This window comes from Meles meles, chromosome 9, assembly GCF_922984935.1.
Source record: "Meles meles chromosome 9, mMelMel3.1 paternal haplotype, whole genome shotgun sequence".
Lineage (NCBI taxonomy): Eukaryota > Metazoa > Chordata > Mammalia > Carnivora > Mustelidae > Meles > Meles meles.
Window position 1 is genome coordinate 8,413,696 of NC_060074.1, and position 20,809 is coordinate 8,434,504.

At 37.5% G+C, this 20,809-nt stretch overlaps 1 protein-coding gene across 1 annotated transcript in view; it reads right to left on the reverse strand.

Annotated features, from left to right (window-relative positions):
- Positions 1 to 20,809, reverse strand: part of DNAH7 (dynein axonemal heavy chain 7) — a 249,669-nt gene that overhangs the window by 206,945 nt on the left and 21,915 nt on the right. Inside the window, exons 8-12 of the mRNA XM_046018191.1 lie at positions 19,692 to 19,767; positions 17,583 to 17,708; positions 12,802 to 12,921; positions 2,010 to 2,193; positions 1,170 to 1,349 (exon numbers count right to left, since the gene is read on the reverse strand). Coding sequence (XP_045874147.1) covers positions 1,170 to 1,349; positions 2,010 to 2,193; positions 12,802 to 12,921; positions 17,583 to 17,708; positions 19,692 to 19,767 — 686 coding nt within the window. The remainder of the gene's footprint in view (positions 1 to 1,169; positions 1,350 to 2,009; positions 2,194 to 12,801; positions 12,922 to 17,582; positions 17,709 to 19,691; positions 19,768 to 20,809) is intronic.

Below are 20,809 nucleotides of genomic sequence, written 5' to 3' on the forward strand. Positions count from 1 at the left end.
ATAGAAACTTAAAGATGAAGATAAATATCCTCACAATGGATAACTTCGCAATCACAACGCTGAATAAAATAAAACAAGTCACTGATTATAAGAGGACTCCACATACATACAAAGACATGGAAACACTAAATGGGAATTGTTTAGGGATATGCAGACAGGTAGTAAGTGTATCTTAAAGATTTCAGATTAAGCACTATACGACTCAAGATTGTGATTCTTTTGCTAGAAGGCAGAAGCAGAAGAATGTGAACGGGGAAGGGCGGTGGGGAGCAGGGAGAGCTTGAAGGTATCAGCAATATTACATTTCTCTAGTTAGATTGTAAGTACACAGGGGTAACTTTATTACCACTTAAAACTACACACTAGTCTCCTGGACGCTTTTCTGTACATGAAATATTTGTAAACTATTTTAAAAATAAAAAAGAGGGGTGTCTGGGTGGCACAGTCGGTTTTAGCTCAGGTCATGATCTCATGGTCGGGACATCAAGCCCCATTTTGGGCTCTGTGCTCAGGACAGAGTCGGCTTCAGAACCTCTCTCTTTCTCCCTCCCCCTCTGCCCACCCCAGCTCATGTGCACACACGCACTCTCTAAAATAATATTTTTAAAAAGTAAAATAGGAAGGAAATAAGAAAGCTACCGATTGGACTTACAAAGCTCGAAAACCTTTTAAGTTAAGGAATTACCAGACATGCTCGACTTGTATACTAGACTGAAGTAACTGCTGCTGAAATATACAAGTTCAGCATTGCTTTGCTAAATAAAAGGCCAGAGAGAGAAGGGAAGTAGAATCTGCGATTTGAAGTCCAGACACTAATGCTGATGGGAAAAGGTATATGAGAGTAACCAACTGGAGGACGGTCTGAGAGAGCTAGAGAAGTATTAGGGGGCTGTGCAGCATGGCGTGAGGGCCACAGCCAACACTGACTGACTGCCTCAAACCTGATCACAACTTTAATTCCTTCCCTTAAGAAAAGTTTCAGTCCAATGCAAGACTAGACTAAGAAACTAAGTACACTGTAATGGAAAAATTGTATTTTTTAATTAAAAGCTTCTCATAAGCCAATGTTGCCACGCACGGCAGCGGATACAGGTCTACACCTTTTAGAAGTTGTTTGAAATGAATGTCATCATGAAAATTCCAGCAATCAGTATATCCTTGTTACTTACCCACTTGGAATACAGTTTTGTCTCAACTCTTGGCACAAAACTGACAGCCTTAATCATGATATCATAGACATTTAGAAGGATGTCTATATAGTCACTGAACTCGGGTTCAAACTTAATGGTGTCATTTTCAAGAATCAGCCTCATGATGAAACCGGGATGTTCAAAAGCTCTAACAGAATCCTGCAAAAAAACAAAAAATGTATACATGTATGTGAGTATATACATATCTATATGTATATATTCATATATATATATATGAATTGGGAGAGACTAAGCAGTGCAGTGGTCCCAATTAGAACTCATGGGAACTCACCTTTCCTCTTATGCCCTAGACAGTTAAGCCAATGAGGAGCTCTACTGAAAAGAGCAAGGGCAATTCCCAGCTAGACGTGTTGGTGTTTAGTACCCACCGGGCCTGCAGATCAACCAGAGTTGGGGTCAAGGTTTCAGAAAAAGGAGGATGTGCATAGCAGTGGGGCTCTGGAGTCGTGCAACAAAGAGCCAAAGAAAACATTCGGATTCCCAAGCCCAGCTCATACTCGAACAGGACCTTCTTCTGGAAAGAAGAGAGTTCCTTGCAGAAACCTCCCCCAGCCATCATGGCCCAAATTTCCCAATGAGAAGAGTTTTCATTTCTCTTCACTAATCCTCACCAACTAGAGGAGACCCATGTATCCTAAATATTCAGGTTGATACTAAGTGTTTTTAAATAGATAAGTGATCTAAAGATATACTTCTTCCTCTTCCACCGGTAAAGGTCTCTCTCTCTCTCTTTTTTTATCTTCTTCCTCTTGAAAATAAATTAGTAGTTGAATAGTGGTGTTATGGCACCATACTTACTGGTGGTTGTGCTATTAAGTCTGTGAAATCCTGCATGGAGACCAAAGTGAGTTCTTGCAGCTGTAAAGTCATAAGCGTAGCCGCACAGTTGAAAAAAGATTCCAATTTGGCACTGCTGTCACCAGTTGGCAATTGCTTTTTTTTATTACCTTGGTAATAAATATTCTGAACTTCTGGAAACCACCTTGAAAGCACAAAAGACTTTTAAAAGTTAATACTTCCAGTGAATCACTCCTTTTACATTAAGCATTAACAGTAACTTCTGGACATCCAAAGTTCCTCATAGAGAGCTCTATTGCTAACCGACATTATCTACCCTCTGAAATGTAAGCACTAGTGTATTTCATTTTTTCCAGGAAAAGAAATTTTAATCAAGGCCAAGAGAAGATGACTCAACAATGTGATGCGGTGCGGAAAAAAAGAAGAAAAAACCCAACAACATCAAAAAATAAACCCTGACTCTAACTCCTGAAACCATGCTTTCTGTACTTTTTGAATAAAAGTTTATTGGGTATTACAAAATACTATGTACCAGTCTCCAAAATGTTCTTTAGGGAATGGATTTGTTAGTTTAACGCTAAAATGTAAATAGCTGTTTAAACCAAGAGAGAGCTTATTTAGTTCACCTCACTTGGTACTATATGTTATTCTGTTTCACAAGGACTTGAAAACAAGACAAATCAATAGAATCAAGTATATTATTTTATTCCCCTTAATGTGAAACCCTGAAAGAATGACCGATTTAAAACAAAGTTTCAAATGTGTATGTAACCTTGTAATAAAAAGGTAAATTCACATATAGATGCATTATAAGTTTTTAGTTTATAAAACCACTAATACTACAACATTAAGGAATACTGATACTTCTTTCATAAGAGATCATGAATTTTTTTAAATGATAAATTCACATATAGATACATAATAAGTTTTCGGTTTATAAAACCACTAATACTACTGATAGTTCTTTCATAGGAGATCATGAAGTTTTTAAGAAACAGAGTCTACATACTTTCAGGAGTTGTCAAATCCTCCAAGAAAGATCTCAATTTTAAATACATGTATTCACTTCTTTAACGAATATGTGTTTAGTGCCTACATGCTAGAAACAGTTTCATGGGAGATGTAAAAAGATATGACATCACCTCTTACCTCTTATAATAACAAAGATAATGTGTCATAGCAGAAAAACAGTCTTGAAGTCAAAGGATTGAGATATAATTTTCTATTTAAGTAACAGAGAAGGGTTTTATAATGAAAATGGCAATTTCATTGAAAGATGGAAATGAAATGAGAAGGACCGTGAGGAAAAGATCTGAAGTAGAAGTGGGATAATAAGAAAAATAGGTGGGTAAGCAGGGCTCATTTATCCAATAATTTCATTGTCTACAATAGAGGTAATGGAGAGATTTCTTCCTAGAAGCTAGAAAGAAAGAAGTGGGGGGAAGTCTGTGAGCACTTTAGTAGAATTGGGAGCTGAACAAGAGAAGTTGGGACAGCCTCACTCTCTAAAATGAAGCCATGGCAGATCTTTCTGCAGTAAGGTGTCCTTGATGAAGAAACAAAAAAAGAGGAAAACTAACAAATACTACATAGAGAAGGGTAATGCTACATTAAGAAAGGGAACCGAGAAACTTCTGGTAGTTTGGACAAGAGATGGAGTAAGTTTGGAGCTACAGAACTGGAAAAAGGACGAATAAAAAGATATGTTTTAAAAATTATTCTGTCATTGTCCCAAAGATATTTACAGGGCTCCATATTATGTACAAAACACTTTGTGCAAAATATTAGTCAGTCTCCAAAGTGCCTTGAGGCTAAGATAGGGAGGAAAAGACAAACACATAAATACATATTATAAAAGGAAGGCATTAAAAGAGAATAAAGGGTCAGAGGTATTCAGAAGGAAGAGATCATTTTTAAGGGGTAACAATAGAGATTTCATAGAAGAAGGATCATTTGAGCTGCGTACTAAAGGTCAGAAGAGAGGCTTCTCCAATAATGAGCTACGTAAGTACTGTAACTAGCATAAATCATAATATTTTGCTGATGGTATTCAAGAGGTTTTTGTTGTTAAATTTCCTTAACCTCTGATTCAGTTTGATAGAATTATGCGTAAAGATGGTAATGCTAAGAGTCACGAGTTTAAGAGGGAAGCACTAAACAACTTTCAAATTTTCCTAGAATTCCCATCCCACAGATGAAAACAAAGAGTAACTAATTTTTTTAAAATCAATAATTGGTTAAAAAGGAGAACAAAGAGACTTTATCCACTGAATACTTAACAGTTACAGACTGATGTTAGAAGTTATGTCTTGTTTAATTTAACATGATTATTTCTCCAGGCATGGCCCAGGGTGAAAGTCTTTTCAGACCTGAGAATAGAGAGCTAGATTAGGTCTAGGTTGCAGAAGACCTTAAAAGGTAGGTTAAGAAATGGTGACTTATTTTATCAGCAAAAGGGAAGCACTAAATTAGGGGTTAGGATTCACATGGCAGTGGTTTGTAGGCTATACAGGAGGCTAAAAGACCCCACCAAGGATAGTTGCAGTGGGAATAAAAAGAAAGGCATACACATGGAAGAGGCTTCTGAGAGAAGATCAAGAACAGTGGGTGGTCCTCAGTCTAAAAAACATAAAAGAACTCAAATCATAAAAAATCATAAATCAGTAACAGAAGGACACTCTGGCAATATATAAATACATAGAAATTAAACAACACAGTCCTAAATGGCCAGTCTAAAAGGAATTCATATGGGAAATCAAAAAATAATTTGAGATGAATGAAAATGAAAACACCATTACCAAAACTCACAGAACACAAAGAAAGCAGTGACTGGAGGAAATTTATAGCTGCCAATGGCTACATTAAAAATGAAAAAAATCTTAACCCAGTAACTCAACAATTCCACTAGAAAATGGAAAAAGAGCAAACTAAACTCAAAACAAGGAGAAAGGAAGAAATAAAGATTTGAGAAGGGGAAAAAAATAGAGGATAAAAAAAAGACAGAGAAAATCAACAGACCCAAAATTTGGTTTTTTAAAAGATCAGCAAAATTGGGGAGGAGCAAGAAACCTAAATTTTATCTCGCCCCAGGAATTCAGTTAGTTACCAAACCATTCTGAACACCTACAAACTCAACAGGAGAGCAAAGAAAAGAAGAGCAGCAGTTCTATGAATGGAAAAGTGAACACTTTCTGGAAGGTAGGACTGTGAAGAAGAGAATCCAAGGTAATATTAGGGAAGATAGACCACGGGGGAGAGAGAGCTTCTATCATCTGGATACCAGCAAGTGATAGAGCAGTGGAGCACAAAATCAGACCATCAAGAAGTCTGCTCCACTGAGAGATGTTATGTTGCTCCAGTGGCTAAGTGGCAGGGTGGACCCCTCACTGAGACTGTGTGGTCTCAGGACCCTTGGGGTCACAGAAAGACTGGGCAGAGCTCAATGGCACAGCTCCCAAGTATTGGAGCGGGGAAGTCAGCTGCAAAGACAGAGCCTAGGAGTGGGCTCTCAGCTTGGGGTTGCCATAAATCATGATCTGTGGCAAGTTGAGCCACTACTCTCCAAGGAGGGACCCCACAACTAGCAGATCTGGGGAGACTCTCCTTCCTCCACTGGGAGGAGCAGCATGGGATCCTGCCACAGTAATCTGCTGGGTTTGGACACTCCAAATGGGGTCATGTGTCAAAGAAAGAAATGCTCAGTCACAGGCCAAGTGAGCATGAAGTGTGGCCAGGGACCAGGGAGAGAGGAGTGATTGACTGCTTTTCTCTGAGGCCACACAGAGGAGTAGGGCCCTGACCTCTCACCTCCTCTGGGGCCAGAGACTGGGAGGCCACCATTTTCATTCTCATTCTCCAAATCTATACAGAAAGCTTTCAGGGAACAAAAGCTACCAGGAGGAAACCCAAGTGGATTATTTTGCCTGGCCCCTGGCAAGGTCGATGTAACTTCACCTCAGGCAAAGACATGTGAAAATCAGTGCAGCAGACCCCTCACCCAGATGATCAGCAAGAATATCCAGCCAAGACCAAGTTTACTAATCAAGGAGAAATGCAAAACTCTAGCATCAGGGGAATACCGCACATAGAATTCATGGCTTTTTTCCCCATGATTCCTTAGTCTTTCAAAGTTAATTTTTAAAACTTTATTTATTTCTTTTTCTATTTACTTTTTGAATTTTTCTTCTTTTCAACTACCATCTTATCAATTCCTTTTTAAAATCTTTTTAAATTTTCATTTTTACAATCATATTCTATCCCTTCATTGTATTTAATCTTATTTTTTGTATAAATATAAGTTGCTTTTTCTTTAAAATTTTGGGATACAGTTTCTTCTGACAGATGAAAATATGCCCTAAATCTAGTGTATGGCTTTGTTTTAGTCTCCTGCCTGATCACATTCTCTATTTTTTTCTTTTTTAAATTAATTTCTTATCAATTCCTTTTTTAAAATCTTTTTAAATTTTCATCTTTATAGTCATATTCCATCCTTCCATTGTATTTACCCTTATTTTTGTATATATATAAGTTTTTTCTTTCTTTAAAATTCTGGGAAGCAGTTTCTTCCAATAGACCAAATTACACCTCAAATCTAGTATGTGGCTCTGTTCTATTTTCCCACCCTTTTCCCATTTCTTTCCCCTCCAGTTTCAGATCTTTTTTGATTTGTTTAGTGTATATTTTTCTGGACTCATTGTTACCCTTTCAGCATTTTGTTCTCTCATTCATCTATTCTTCTCTGGACAAAATGACAAAACTGGAAAACTCACCTCAATAAACAAATAAATAAAGAACAAGAGGCAGTACTGACTGACAGGAGCCTAATCAATATGGACATTAGTAAGATGTCAGAACTAGAGTTCAGAATGATGATTATAAAGATACTATCTGGGCTTGGAAAAAGCATAAAATATACTAGAGAATCCCTCTCTGGAGAAATAAAATAGCTAAAATCTAACTAAACTGAAATCAAAAAGGCTATTAATGAGGTGTAATAAAAAAGAAGCTCTAACTGCTAGGATAAATGAGGCAGAAGAGAGAATTAGTGATATAGAAGACCAAATGATGGAGAATAAAGAAGCTGGGTAAAAGAGAGATAAACAACTACTAGACCACAAGGGGACAATTCAAGAGATAAGTGACACAATAAGATGAAACAGTATTAGAATAATTGGGATATTAGAAGAAGAAAGGGAGGGGCAGAAGGTATATTGGAGCAAATTATAGCAGGGAACTTCCCTAATTTGGGGGGGAAACAGGCATCAAAATCCAGGAGCCACAAAGAATCCCCCTCAAAATCAATAAAAATAGGCCAACACCCCATCATCTAATAGTAAAACTTACAAGCCTCAGAAACAAAGAGAAAATACTGAAAGCAGCCCGGGATAAGAGGTCTATAACCTACAGTGGTTGAAACATTAGATTGGCAGCAGACTTATGGCAGCCTGCCAGGTCAGAAAGGACTGGCATGATATATTCAGAGCATTAAACAAGAAAAGCATGCAGCCAAGAATACCATATCCAGCTAGGCTATCATTGAAAATAGAAAAAGAGATAAAAAGCTTCCAGGACAAACAAAAAGTAAAAGAATTTGCGAACACCAAATGAGCCCTACAGGAAATATTGAAAAGGGTCCTCTGAGCAAAGAAAGAACCTTAAAGTAACAGACCAGAAAGGAACAGAGACAATATACAGTCACAGCCACCTTACAGGCAACAGAGTGGCACTAAATTCATATCTGTCAATAGTTATCCTGAATGTAAGTGGACTAAACGCCCCAATCAAAAGACAAAGGTATCAGATTGGATAAAAAAAAATAAGACCCACCAATGTGCTATCTACAGGGGACTCATTTTAGACCCAAAGACACCTCCATATTGAAAGTGAAGGGGTGGAAAACAATTTACCATGCTAATGGACACCAAAAGAAAGCTGAGGTGGCAATCCTTATATCAGATAAATTAGATTTTAAACCAAAGACTATAATACGACATGAGGAAGGACACTATATCATACTTAAAGGGTCTGTCCAACAAGAAAAATCTAACAATTTTGTATATCAATGTCCGTAACATATGAGCAGCCAATTACATAAGCCAATTAATAACAAAATCAAAGAAACACATTGATAATAACTCCCCTCACTGAAATGGACAGATGATCTAAGCAAAAGATCAACAAGGAAATAAAGGCTTTAAAAGACACACTGAACCAGATGGATTTCACAGATCTATTCAGAACATTCCATCCCAAAGCAACAGAACACACATTCTTCTCTAGTGCACATGGAACATTCTCCAGAATAGATCACATCCTGGGTCACAAATCAGGTCTCAACTGGTACCAAAAGATTGGGATCATTCCCTGCATATTTTCAGACTATGATGCACTGAAGCTAGAACTCAATCAAAAGAGGAAGTTGGAAAGAACCCAAATATATGGAGACTAAAAAGCATGCTACTAAAGAATAAATGGGTCAACTGGGAAATTAAAGAAGAATTGAAAAAATTCATGGAAACAAATGATAATGAAAGCACAACTGTTCAAAATTTCTGGGATGCAGCAAAGGAGGCCCTAAGAGGAAAGTATATAGCAATACAAGCCTTTCTCAAGAAACAAGAAAGGTCTCAAATACACAACCTAATCCTGCACCTAAAGGAGCTTGAAAAAGAACAGCAAATAAAGCCTATACGCAACAGGAGAAGAGAAATAATAAAGATCAGAGCAGAAATAGAAACCAAAAGAACAGTAGGACAGATCAACAAAACTAGGAGTTGGTTCCTTGAAAGAATCAATAAGATTGATAAAACCTGGGACAGACTCATCAAAAAGAAAAGAGAAAGGACCCAAATTAATAAAATCATGAATGAAAGAGGAGCAATCACAATTAACACCAAAGATATACAAACAATCATAAGAACATATTATGAGTACCTATATGCTAGCAAATTAGACAATCTGGGAGAAATGGATACATTCCTAGAGAAGTATAAACTACCAAAACTGAACCAGGAAGAAACAGAAAACCTGAACAGACTCACAATCGGTAAGGAAATTGAAGCAGTAATCAAAAATTTCCCAAGAAACAAGAGCCCAGGGCCAGATGGCTTCCCAGGGAATTCTACGAAACATTTAAAGAAGAATTAATACCAACAAAAACTACAGGCCAATGACCCTTATGCACATACCCACAAAAATCCCCAATTCAGTCCAACAGCATATAAAAGGAATTATACTCTATAGCCAAGTGGGATTTATCTCAGGAATCAGATTATTTCAGGACACAAAAACCAATGTAATGTGTTAATAAAGTAGAAAAATCCATTATTTCAGCTGCAAACACACACACACACACACACACACACACACACACACACACACACACGGCAAAATCTGTGGTATTGTATGATAAAAACAATCAAAAAACTAAGTATGAAAGGGAAATTCCTTAACCTGATAAAGGGAAATTATACAGCTAACTAAATGCTGAAAGACTGAAAGCCTTCCCCTAAAATCAGGAACAAAACAAGGATATCTGCCCTTATAACTTCTTTTCAACACTATACTGGAAAGTCTAACCAAAACAATTAACCAAGGACAAGGAAAAAAAACACACAGATAAGAAATGAAGAAGTGGAGCTGTCTATTTGCAGATAACACAATCTTATATTAAAAAAAAAAGATATAAAGGTTTCACACACCAAAAAAAAAAAAAAAAAAAAAAAAACAACAACAAAAAAACATTGGTACTAATAAACAAGTTTAGCAAGGGTGCAGGATACGAGATTAGTATACAAAAAAATAATTAAGCCTTTATCAAAATTAAAAATATTTGTGCCTCAAGATGCCTGCGTGCCTCAGTCAGTTAAGCAACCAACTCTTGATCTCAGTTCAAGTCTTGATCTCAGGGTCATGAGTTCCAGCCCCATGTTAAAAAAAAAAATGCACCTCAAATTTATGCCTAACAAGAAAATGAAAGGATCAACCACATAATGAGAGAAATATTTGCAAATCGTGTAACTGAGGGCTTAGTATCCAGAATAGATCAAGAACTCTTAAAATTCAACAATAAAAAGATTACTCAATTCGAAGTAAGCAATAATCTGAATAGACATTTATCCAAAAAAGATAAACATATGGACAATAAGCGTCTGAAAAGATGCTCAATATAATTAGTCATTAGGGAAATGCAAATCAAAACCTCAGTAAGATAGAACTTCACATCTACTAGGATGACTACATATAATCAGAAAGATGGACAGTAACAAGTGTTGTCAAGGATGTAGAGAAAATGGAACCCTCATACATTGTTGGAAGGAACGTAAAATCTAACAGACGTTTCCTAAAGAGGAAACACTGTGGGAGTTCCTCAAAAAGTTTACCATAGAGTTATTTTGTAACCCAGCAATTCTACTCCTAAATATCCACCCAAGAGAACTGAAAACATGTTTATACAAATGTTTATAGCAGCATTATTCCTAATAGGTAAAAAATAGCAACAACACAAATATCCATTACTGATGAATGGATAAACAAAATACGTTAGATCCGTACAATGAAATATCATTCGGGGGGCACCTGGGTGGCTCAGTGGGTTAAAGCCTCTGCCTTTGGCTCAGGTCATGATCTCAGGTCCTAGGATCAAGCCCCACATAGGGCTCTCTGCTTAGCATGGAACCTGCTTCCTCCTCTCTCTCTGCCTGCCTCTCTGCCTCCTTGTGATCTCTCTCTCTGTCAAATAAATAAATAAAATCTTAAAAAAAAAAAAAAGAAATATCATTTGGCCATGAAAAGGAATGAACTATTGATATATGCTATAACATGGATGAACCTTGAAAACATCATGCTCAGTGTAAGAAGTGAGACATAAATGGATACATATTATATCACTCCACTGAGACTAAATGTTTAGAATGGGGACAGAAAATGTACTAGTGATTGTCAGGGCATGTTGGAGAGGAAATCGGGAATGACTGATAACAGAAAAGCATTTCTTTTGGGGGTTGATGGAATTAGTGGTGATTACTGCAAAACCTTTGAATATATTATAAGCCACTGAAATGTACACAAGAAAGTGGTGATTTTATGGTAAGTGAATTATACCTCGATTTAAAAAAATAGTTAGCAATACACTGACTATGGCTGGAAGCAGGGTAGAGGTGGTAAAGACGTAGATAATAAGCAACAGAGAAAAAGTCACAAAGTTTTCAGCTTGGCCTGGGAATGGTCTAGAACAAGAAGAGTAGCAGGCTTGGAAAAAAGCATAACCACTGTAATGGAGAGGCTGATATTTAGATGCTGATGTGATATTCAACAGGAGACATATAGTATGAGGTTAGTAACAAGGGCCTAGCGCTCCAAAAACACAAGATCTTGAGACAGATAGGACAGATGAAATCTTGACATTGCCAAGAATATAAAGAAGACTCACAAGAGTAAACACCTGAGAGGTCCCCACTCTTGGGAATAGTAAGAACAAGTACAGCTAGGAAACAAGCAAACAGAAAAACCAGAGGCACAGGAATCCAGAAAAACAGCTTCCAGAAGGCAGGGGTGATAAACCACAGCAGATGCTGAATAGAAGCAGAGAATGAGTACTGAGAGAAGATATCTGGGTTTGGGGTAGATACTATAATCATTTGCTAACTATTTCTCCATTGTGGTAAGCTGGTGTTCTACCTTTTAGCCATGATAAACACATTCCGGTTCACTATTTAAAGTACAGAGTGTTTTTCCCTTAGAATCAATCGGGAAGCATTGAGGGCTACAGCAAATCAATCTACGACACTCCACAAAAATTTTCAGCAAAGGTTTTATTCTGCTCTGTACTTTGACACCCAATTTACCAAAATTTATGGTGGTAATGTATGCCTGGACTCTAACCCGAAGTTACCGATCAAGAAAATTTATCGGTTTTATGTCCTTAAGGGGTCATTTTCTTCTCTGTAATTAATCATGGGGTTTCATTCTATAGCTCTCATCTATTTGTTTATGTTAACTAAATACTAATATTAAATAAAATTCTAAAGTTCTTTCAAGTGACTTCAGACAAAGAATTTGATTCTATAATATTGGAGAAAAAAAATAAAGATTCAATCTTAAGCTATCAGGATGTATCTCTAAGTAACTTATGGAAATCATGAAACCATGCTGGAGTTTCATGCCCTCTGCTATCTGCAATCTGAGCTAATTTTAACGTCCTATTTATAATAGCTCAATAACCCATGATAGAAACATTTTCCTGTATTGTTTCAGAGCATGTTGTCTGGTACCTACATCGGTAATTACCATATGTGACTATTCCATTTTTAAGAGTTGAGCCAAGATGTTTAATTATCATTTGATAAGTCTTACCTCTCAGTGTGATCGTAAACTCCTTTAAAGAATATATTTTCCCCACCTAATCATGCTTTAAACTCCCTTCATTCCCCATCCAAAAGCAAAATGAAAGAGGTACAGTGTATTAATAGTAGATGTCGAATATCTAGCAAATGGATTAGTTGATGATCATTCTCTCCATGGTATTCAACCCCTTTCACAGAGCAGAAGTAGAAACCAGACATTGAGGGAAAAAAACCATTATAATCATTTTAGTTCCTGCACAATCTATGCTGTGTAGAACCTCTGGGTAGACAGTACAGACCCATTCAGTTAAAGACACTATACTTAGTTCTTGAACAGAAGTAATCACAAACTAGTTAAAATCAGATTTTCTAAACGCAGTTAAAATATAGTTCCCCACCAATAACATTTTTAAATTTGTGCTTTCCTCCATGAAATTTTAAAACTTTACATTTTAAGGAGAGTCTCTTTAGCAGATTCCATGTGTTTCATGACAATGGTCTGAAATATTGACAGCTCTAATGCATCCTGGCGATTATGAAATTCTTCTACATCAACTAAACGCAATTTTCTGCAAGACATGAAAAGAAACAATAATTAAGGCAGGAGATTTTTTTTGCATTACATATTTTTGTTAACTGATCTCAAAAATAAAATATTCCTCAGTTTTATCATTAAAATTCGTGTTTAATAAAATTAAATATTTAAGAACATGAGATTAAAATTTTAATTTTTAAAATAATGTAATTAAATTTGATAAGAACACAACACAAGATTATGAAACACTATTGTGAAGTAAAACAGAGTTGAAATCACTGGGATTTGATAGAAAATTTAGACTGATTTTTGCTTTCAAATTGGAATAATTGCAACAGGAAAAGAGGTAAAGCTCAAAGCTTAAGAAAGCCCACTATATCTGAAACAAAAATTGTACCCACTCTGGAAAGAAAGGAGGGAGCCATGGAGTAGGGGAATTCTCACACCTGACTAAGACCTAATATATCAAAGTCTTTTGATCCTGTCTGGTTTTGACTTTTATTATGTTCAGTTAGCCAACATACAGTACATCATTCGTTTTTGATGTAGTGTTCAGGGATTCATTATTTGCATGTAACACCCACTGCTCATCACATCACCTAGTTATCCTATCCCTCCCACCTCCCTCCCTTCTGTAACCTTCAGTTTCTTTCATGGAATCCAGAGTCTCTCATGGTTTGTCTCCCTCATGACTTTTAAGAAAACACAGTGCTTCCTCTAGTCAACAGTTTTCCATACACCTACTTTTCTGACTACAATGTTATGGATCTTTGCTATGTACATGATTTACACATTTAAGAAGTTTCTGTTCTGGGCTCTATGCTGAATGTGGACCCCAATTCAAAAAAAAAAAAAATTCTGTTGGGGAAATTGGACAGCCACATGCAAAATAATGAAATTGAACCCTTATCTTATACCATACTCAACAATGAACTCAAAATGGATTCGAGACAGGAATGTAGGAACTGAAACCATAAAACTCCTAGAAAAAAACACAGGTGATACACCCCTGGACACGAGTGTCGGCAATGATTTTTTGGATCTGATGCTAAAAGCAAAGGCAACAAAAGCAAAAAAGGAACAAGTATCACCACATCAAACTAAAATGCTTCTGCACAACAAAAAATTAACCATTAACAAAATGAAAAGGCAATCTATTGAATGGGAGAAAATATTTGCAAATCATATACTAAAAAGGGCTTAATATCAAAAATTTATAAAGAACACATACAACTCAACAGAAAAAAATCTGATTAAAAAATGGGCAGAGGATCTGAATAGACATCTTTCCAAAGAAGACATACAGAAGGCTAACAGGTACATGACAAGATGTTCACATTACTGATCATGAGGGAAATACAAATCAAACCACAATGAGATTATCACCTCACACCCGTTAAAATGGATGTGAAAAAAGGAAAGGTAATAACAAACGTTGGTGAGAATGTGGACAAAAGAGAATCCTTGTGCACTGTTGGTGGAAATGTAAATGGAAATTCCATAGCAGCCGCTATGGAAAACAATATGGGGTTCCTCAAAAAATAAAGAATAGAACTATCAGATTATTGTACACCAATTCTACTTCTGAATATTTATCTGAAGAAAATGAAAACACAATAAAAAAATAATGTATCCCCATGTTCATTGCATTATTTCTAATAGCCAAAACATGGAAACAACCTAAATGTCCATTAATGGGTAAATAAAACGTGGTGTACATATATACACAGTGGAATATATTCAGCCATAAAACAGAATGAAAGCTTACCATTTGAGACACCATGGATGGAGCCTGAAGGCATTATGCTAAGTTAAGTAAGTCAAACATAGAAAGACAAATAAATACCTTTGTAAACTCCTATGTGCAATCTAAAATGACAAAAACTGAGCTCACGGATATAGAAAACAGATTGGTGGTTGCCTGAGGCAGGGGATGGAGGGTGGGCAACATAAGCTTCATTTTCTTAGACATCTTCCTTTTATTTTTATCTATTTTTTTAAGACTTTATTTATTTGTCAGAGAGAGAGAAAAAGAGCACAAGCGGGAGGAGAAGCAGGCAGAGGGAGAAGGAGGCTCTCTGCTGAGCAGGGAGCCAGATGTGGCACTCGATTCCAGGACCCAGGGATCATACGCTTAACTGACTGAGCCACCCGGTGTCCCAACATCTTCCTTTTATATTCAACTACTGTAATTCCTAGCCCATGGTAATTTCCACATATATGTACCCACAAGCTATACACCCATCTTCATATATGCACACTATTTTTCAAGCAAAAATGCCCATATGCTATGTAGGTTGTGACTGTATTACAGGTGCTCTCTCTGCCGTTCAGTGGGCTCTGCCGTCTCACTCCTGAAGGACATGAACTTGCACATTCCATCCACAAGCCTTCCCTCTCAGCTTTCCACACTCATGCACTCTTGCAGTCGTTGAGATGACTTTTGCATTACCATTCTCCATACCACTGCCACACACAGAGATGTCCTATACTTTCAACACCTGCTGAGATTCAGGCCAAACACTTTTCATCTAGAGGAAGGAGGCCCTTTAGAGTCAACGCTGGCTCCTACTCTGAGGCAGTGGGGCTGACGGCCCGCCCCACTCCACATTCTCATGGAGCGAAAATGACTCGTGTCTACAAGGGCAACATCGGAATTGGTGGAGTGCTCTTCCCACCCATAGACTGCAAAGCTTCTTTCTCATTTGTCTTCACCCCAGATGCCCTGAGGTTTGCTTCCGTTGCTGCTACTAATACTTCTGCCGCTATGACCACGGACAACAGGTTTGGGCACAGCCATTGTTTACTTTTTTTTTTTAATCTCAACTTTGTTCCCTGTCTCTTCCCCTTCATTTTCTCGTCTCTTGCCTCCTGCCATTGGCCAACAAAGTCTAGCCCGTTATGGACAATACTAGGCACGGCAGCCTTAGCCACCTGCGTCCAATGCAGTGTGTCCTGGCAGTTCCGCAGAGATCCATATCTACGCATGGATATGAAAGAAAACAACACTGGCGGTGGTAAAAATGAAATATATATATCACTGTATGAAAACAGCCTTTAGAGTGATACTATACAGTATGACTTAATGACGGCATGCAAAATTAAATCATGGCCAAATTCAAGCAAAAAAATCCGCATTATACAATGGAAAGCTGAAACACGTCCTAACAGTGTTCAGTCTGACCAACAAAAGCCATTTTTATGCTATGGATATGTGTGCCTGTGTGTGGATGCACATATGTATTTGATAATATGAGTACACATAAAAATAATGAAAGATACCCCACCAGATGGTTATCATGGGTCTTTGGGCTGGTGGAAAGGAAGGCAGAGATGAGGGAAAGAAAGGCTGGGGGAAGTCAGGAAAAGTAAAGACTGGACTTGAAAAGTGTATATGATCACATTTACATGTTTATGTGAAGTTACATATGTAGCTGCATATTTAATTAAAATTTGTTTTTAAAAAGGCAGACAGGGACAGAATGAGGGAGGAAGGGGCCTTGGACAGCACAGATCATTCTACCTGTGGGAAAACAGAATGCCAGGAAGGACAGTGGGTGAAGAGAGAACCTATAACCAGATGGTGGCAGAGACCAGGCAAGGAGCTTGGCTTCCTAGAGCAGATGTCAGGGGTAGAGCTTGAAAGGTACGCTAAAGAGCCTCACTCTGGAAGGAGTTCAGAGAAGTTGGTTGGGGAGGTGGCCCTAGGGCATGTCCTGGGGTTTCCCAGGGTGGGGCCAAGAGCTGCCTTCTGCCACGGCGGTAGCTTGAAAGACAGTAGCTTTCCTTCTGCTGGTTTTGGGAGGCAGAAAAATGTGCCCACTTGCTGCGCCCTTCTGCCCACAGAATGCATACAGTAGAAACCAGGAGACCCTGGAGAGCGGGTTACTGGTCACCAGGGCTGCAGCTGTGGGGGTTGAAAATGTTGGGGTAGGGGTGGGTAAGACCACCCAAGGTGCCTCTTCTAGCATAAGCAGGACTGATCCAGGTTCAGAGGTTCCTGAAGGAAGGCCTTCTTTGAGAAAAATAAATACAGATTTGTATTACTTTTGCACATTTTCTAAAACCATGTCCACAGGTACATGTTGCTAGGATGCCCACCAGTGCCTTAGAAGAGGTCATGCAAGGGCAGGGGGAAACATGAAGTAGCAGCTTCTAAACTGTGTGATCAATGGTCCTCAGCCTGGGGACAAGCACGTCCGCTCCACGGCGCCCACCAGCATCCAAATCCCGCCGTGCCAAGCACTTGCCAACGTGTGGCTGTACCGTCCCCACTGTGACAAGTTCTATGAGGTGATGCCTAATTTCCTGCTGTCACCCAGGAACTTTAACTCATGCCATTCAGGTGTGCCATATTTACTAGGTTCCTAACCATCTAGATGACTGTAGCCGCTAATGGTCTGTGGGATTTAAAACAAGGCATGACAATACAGACCCTTAAGAGTGATTACCCCCTAAAGTCTGCATGGTAATGAGGTATGGGATGGGGTGGGGGGGATTGAGTTAGAGGTCAAAGACCATGTTCATGGTTTATCTCTACACTGCTGATTTAAAACCACGTTTGAATACTGATGGCTACGTTTGTAGTTATTTTTTTTAGTTGCAGTTAAAATAGTAAAAGAAACAATTAAGATGTGACAAAATAGCTTTTATTGCTCTTTTAAAAAGAAGCTCAAGAAGGCCAGAAATACTCACTTAAAAGTACCGTGCCACAAATCTAGCACAGCCAACATTGTAGGGTTCAATGTGTTCAAGTGATCTTTAATGTAATTGCTTGCAGCTAAAAAAGATTTCCTCCAAGGTTTTGGAAGAACTTCCATTCTGAAAACAAAGAAAAAAGAATCAGCTATCTCTAAAAAATCAGAACAAAGCATTGTCATGCATACTTTCTGAATAATAATAGCCTTCCCCCCCCTTTTTTTTTTCTTTAGAGAGAGAATGGGGGAGGAGGAGCAGAGGGAGAGTGAGAACCTTCAGCAGATTCCATGCCCAGCACAGAGCCTGACTTGGGACTCAATCTCAGATTGGGACTCAATCTTAGATCCTGACCAAGAGTGGGTTGCTTAACCCACTGAGCCACCCAGGCACCCCAATAATGGTTTCACTTTAATAAAAAGTATTATGTATCCCTGACAATAATAACAAAATACATAATTATGTATGATACATAAAGGCCATACTTTCTATGGTCTGAGCCATATAATTTTAGAATAATTAACACATGAAATTATACTTGAATCTTTTTTTTTTAAGATTGATTTATTTGAGAAAGAGTTCATACAATCAGGGGAGGAGGAGCAAAGGGAGAGGGAGAACCAGGCTCCCCACTGATCAGGGAGCCCCACACAGGGCTCAGTCCCGGAACCCCAAGATCATGACCTCAGCTGAAGGCAGGTGCTCAACCAACAGAGCTAACCAGGCACCCCTGAATCTTTTTTTTTTTTTTAATTTTATTTATTTAAGTAATCTCTACACCCAACATGGGTGCTCAAATTTACAACCCCGAGATCAAGAGTCACGTGCTCTTCTGACAGAGCCAGTCAGGTGCCCCATAGACTTGACCCATAAGTTAACTTGAATCATAAAGTAACTATTTTTCCTTTAAATACTTGGTCAAGCTCACAAGTAACTCAAAATGATCAAATAGAAACAGTAGCCAACTTTTTCTCATATATGTCTTGAAAGAGGTAATTTCAAGACACAAAATGTTTAAATTTTTTTTTAAACATCTTAAGTATTGCATGGACACTGGGTATGGTGCATAAACAATGAATTTTGGAACACTGAAAAAAATAAAATAACAATACAATATATAGATAGACAGATAGACAGATAGATATAGTCCAGCCTACCTGTGAAAATCCCCTTCAACTTAACTTCTGTTAATGTGTAAAGGACACTTCCAAAATCACCGACACTAAGGTCCATATTTGAAGACGTTTACTCTGTAACTCCTTTGACATGCATAGTCATCCTTGATACATTAAAGATATGCCATTTTTCATCTTTCAGATGTGTATTTAAACCTCTATATTTTATGCCTACAATTTTTTATTCTCATGATTTTAATATTATGTATAAGCTTAACTCGGTTTTTCAGTTGTAGTCATACCACCTTTACAGCTACAAAAGATGATTTTGGTCCTTTCACAGGAGAAAAGCTGTTCTCCACATAGGATATGTTAGAAACGACTGCATAATTTTTTCTTGCCATTATAGGAAAACAATCTGAGGCACTTTTAAATAATATGAAAGAAGCAAAACTGAAGTATTTACTAAATCATAAAAATGTAAGTTCTATTCTTCAAACTATTTAAGAGACTAATTCATAAATGTTATCTTTAGGGAAAATATATAGAAAGTGTACTTTTCTATAATGTGTCCTATATTTTAATCTATGTAATAAATTGCAATATGTTCTATATACACACATATTTTCTGTAATGTTCCCAGCATGATTTTGTGCATTCCAATTGCCATCAAGTTCTTATATCCGTATTGTATCTGAAGCTTGTGCTAGTAGCTATGGAAATACAAGGATCTCTATCAGCTTCTTTCACCAGGGTACTTAGGTTTTAACCACATAGGTACCCATCTCTCTGCCTGTCTACCCATCTACCCATGGATTTGTAAATAAAACATATTAGGACTTAAATACACAAACTTAATAAGAATAATCAGTTGTATAAATGAAGTATATAAGTTATAAACATATATATGGGAAATATAATCAGTGTATAAATATATACACATACATAGGAACAGTCATATAATTAATATTCTTAGAGAAACTTGATCACTTACTCTGCACGATGGGGTGGAATTTCTGCTGTCTTTTTATCTTCTTCTTTTTCCCTAGGATCTTTCAAAACAAAATCAACTAAAAGAAAATTGAAAAGTACTAATAAACATCCTTATATTAATTATGGCACATTTCTAAGCAATTGCAAAACTAATTCCACCAAAATCAATTATTTAAATTATGTTATTTAAAACAATGGAGCAATTTGTGCATATATCAGACAACAAAGATATTTATGAGAAAACCCATGATGTCTGTGTCTTGGAGAGTATACGTTCCCTCTCTTTAACAACAGGTTCCTAGTATTTCACTTGAAAATAATAATTGGTATTAAAATTACATTTTCCTTCATAGCTATTCTAGTTTTCTTTGAAGGCCAATAATAAAGAATCATAGCAGTTTCCTTTCACTGAGGAAACTTACCATATTGCTTTGTTCTCTTTTAAATTGCATAAAAACATAAAACAATCCTGTTATAAAATCAGTAAAGGGAGCTGCTTCTGCTTCTATCGTCTATGGTCATTAACCCATGGTTAATTCTAATTTTCCTACCTTTAGGTGCTCTAAAATGCCAATGTTAACACCCCTCTTCTTGAAATCCTTTGGTGACTCTGCTTTAACTTTGAATGCTTTAAAAAGGCATTGAAGGTCCTTAAGATTCTGTCCCCTTCCCAAACGCACTCTACACTTTGCCATCACGGCTGCTTGTAAGCCTGAAGAGTCTTTCATGTGTGTCTGCCACAGGCCACGCCGTTTTCTCAGTGTGAGCACTGCCTCATGTTTGGTTTGTATTTCAAGACAGTTCAGGCACCAGAATCAGAGTTCTTCCTACCAAGTCAGGCAGCTTCTGTCCCTTACAGCACATCCTGTTTCCCTCCTTCTTGAGCCTACCACTCTACCTTGTAATTAATGATTTGTCCCTCTCCCTCATTTCCACAATGAACTCCTTGGAATCAAAGATTTGGCTTTTTATTTTTACATTAGCAGGACACTCTTATAATAAGAGGCTTAAATTAAGTAAATGCCCTCCTACCCAAAAGGTCCCCAGGCAACTCCAAAACATGGGGATTTCTCCAGCTTTGAATACAGCATCAATTATACCAGTTTTACAATCCCAGTT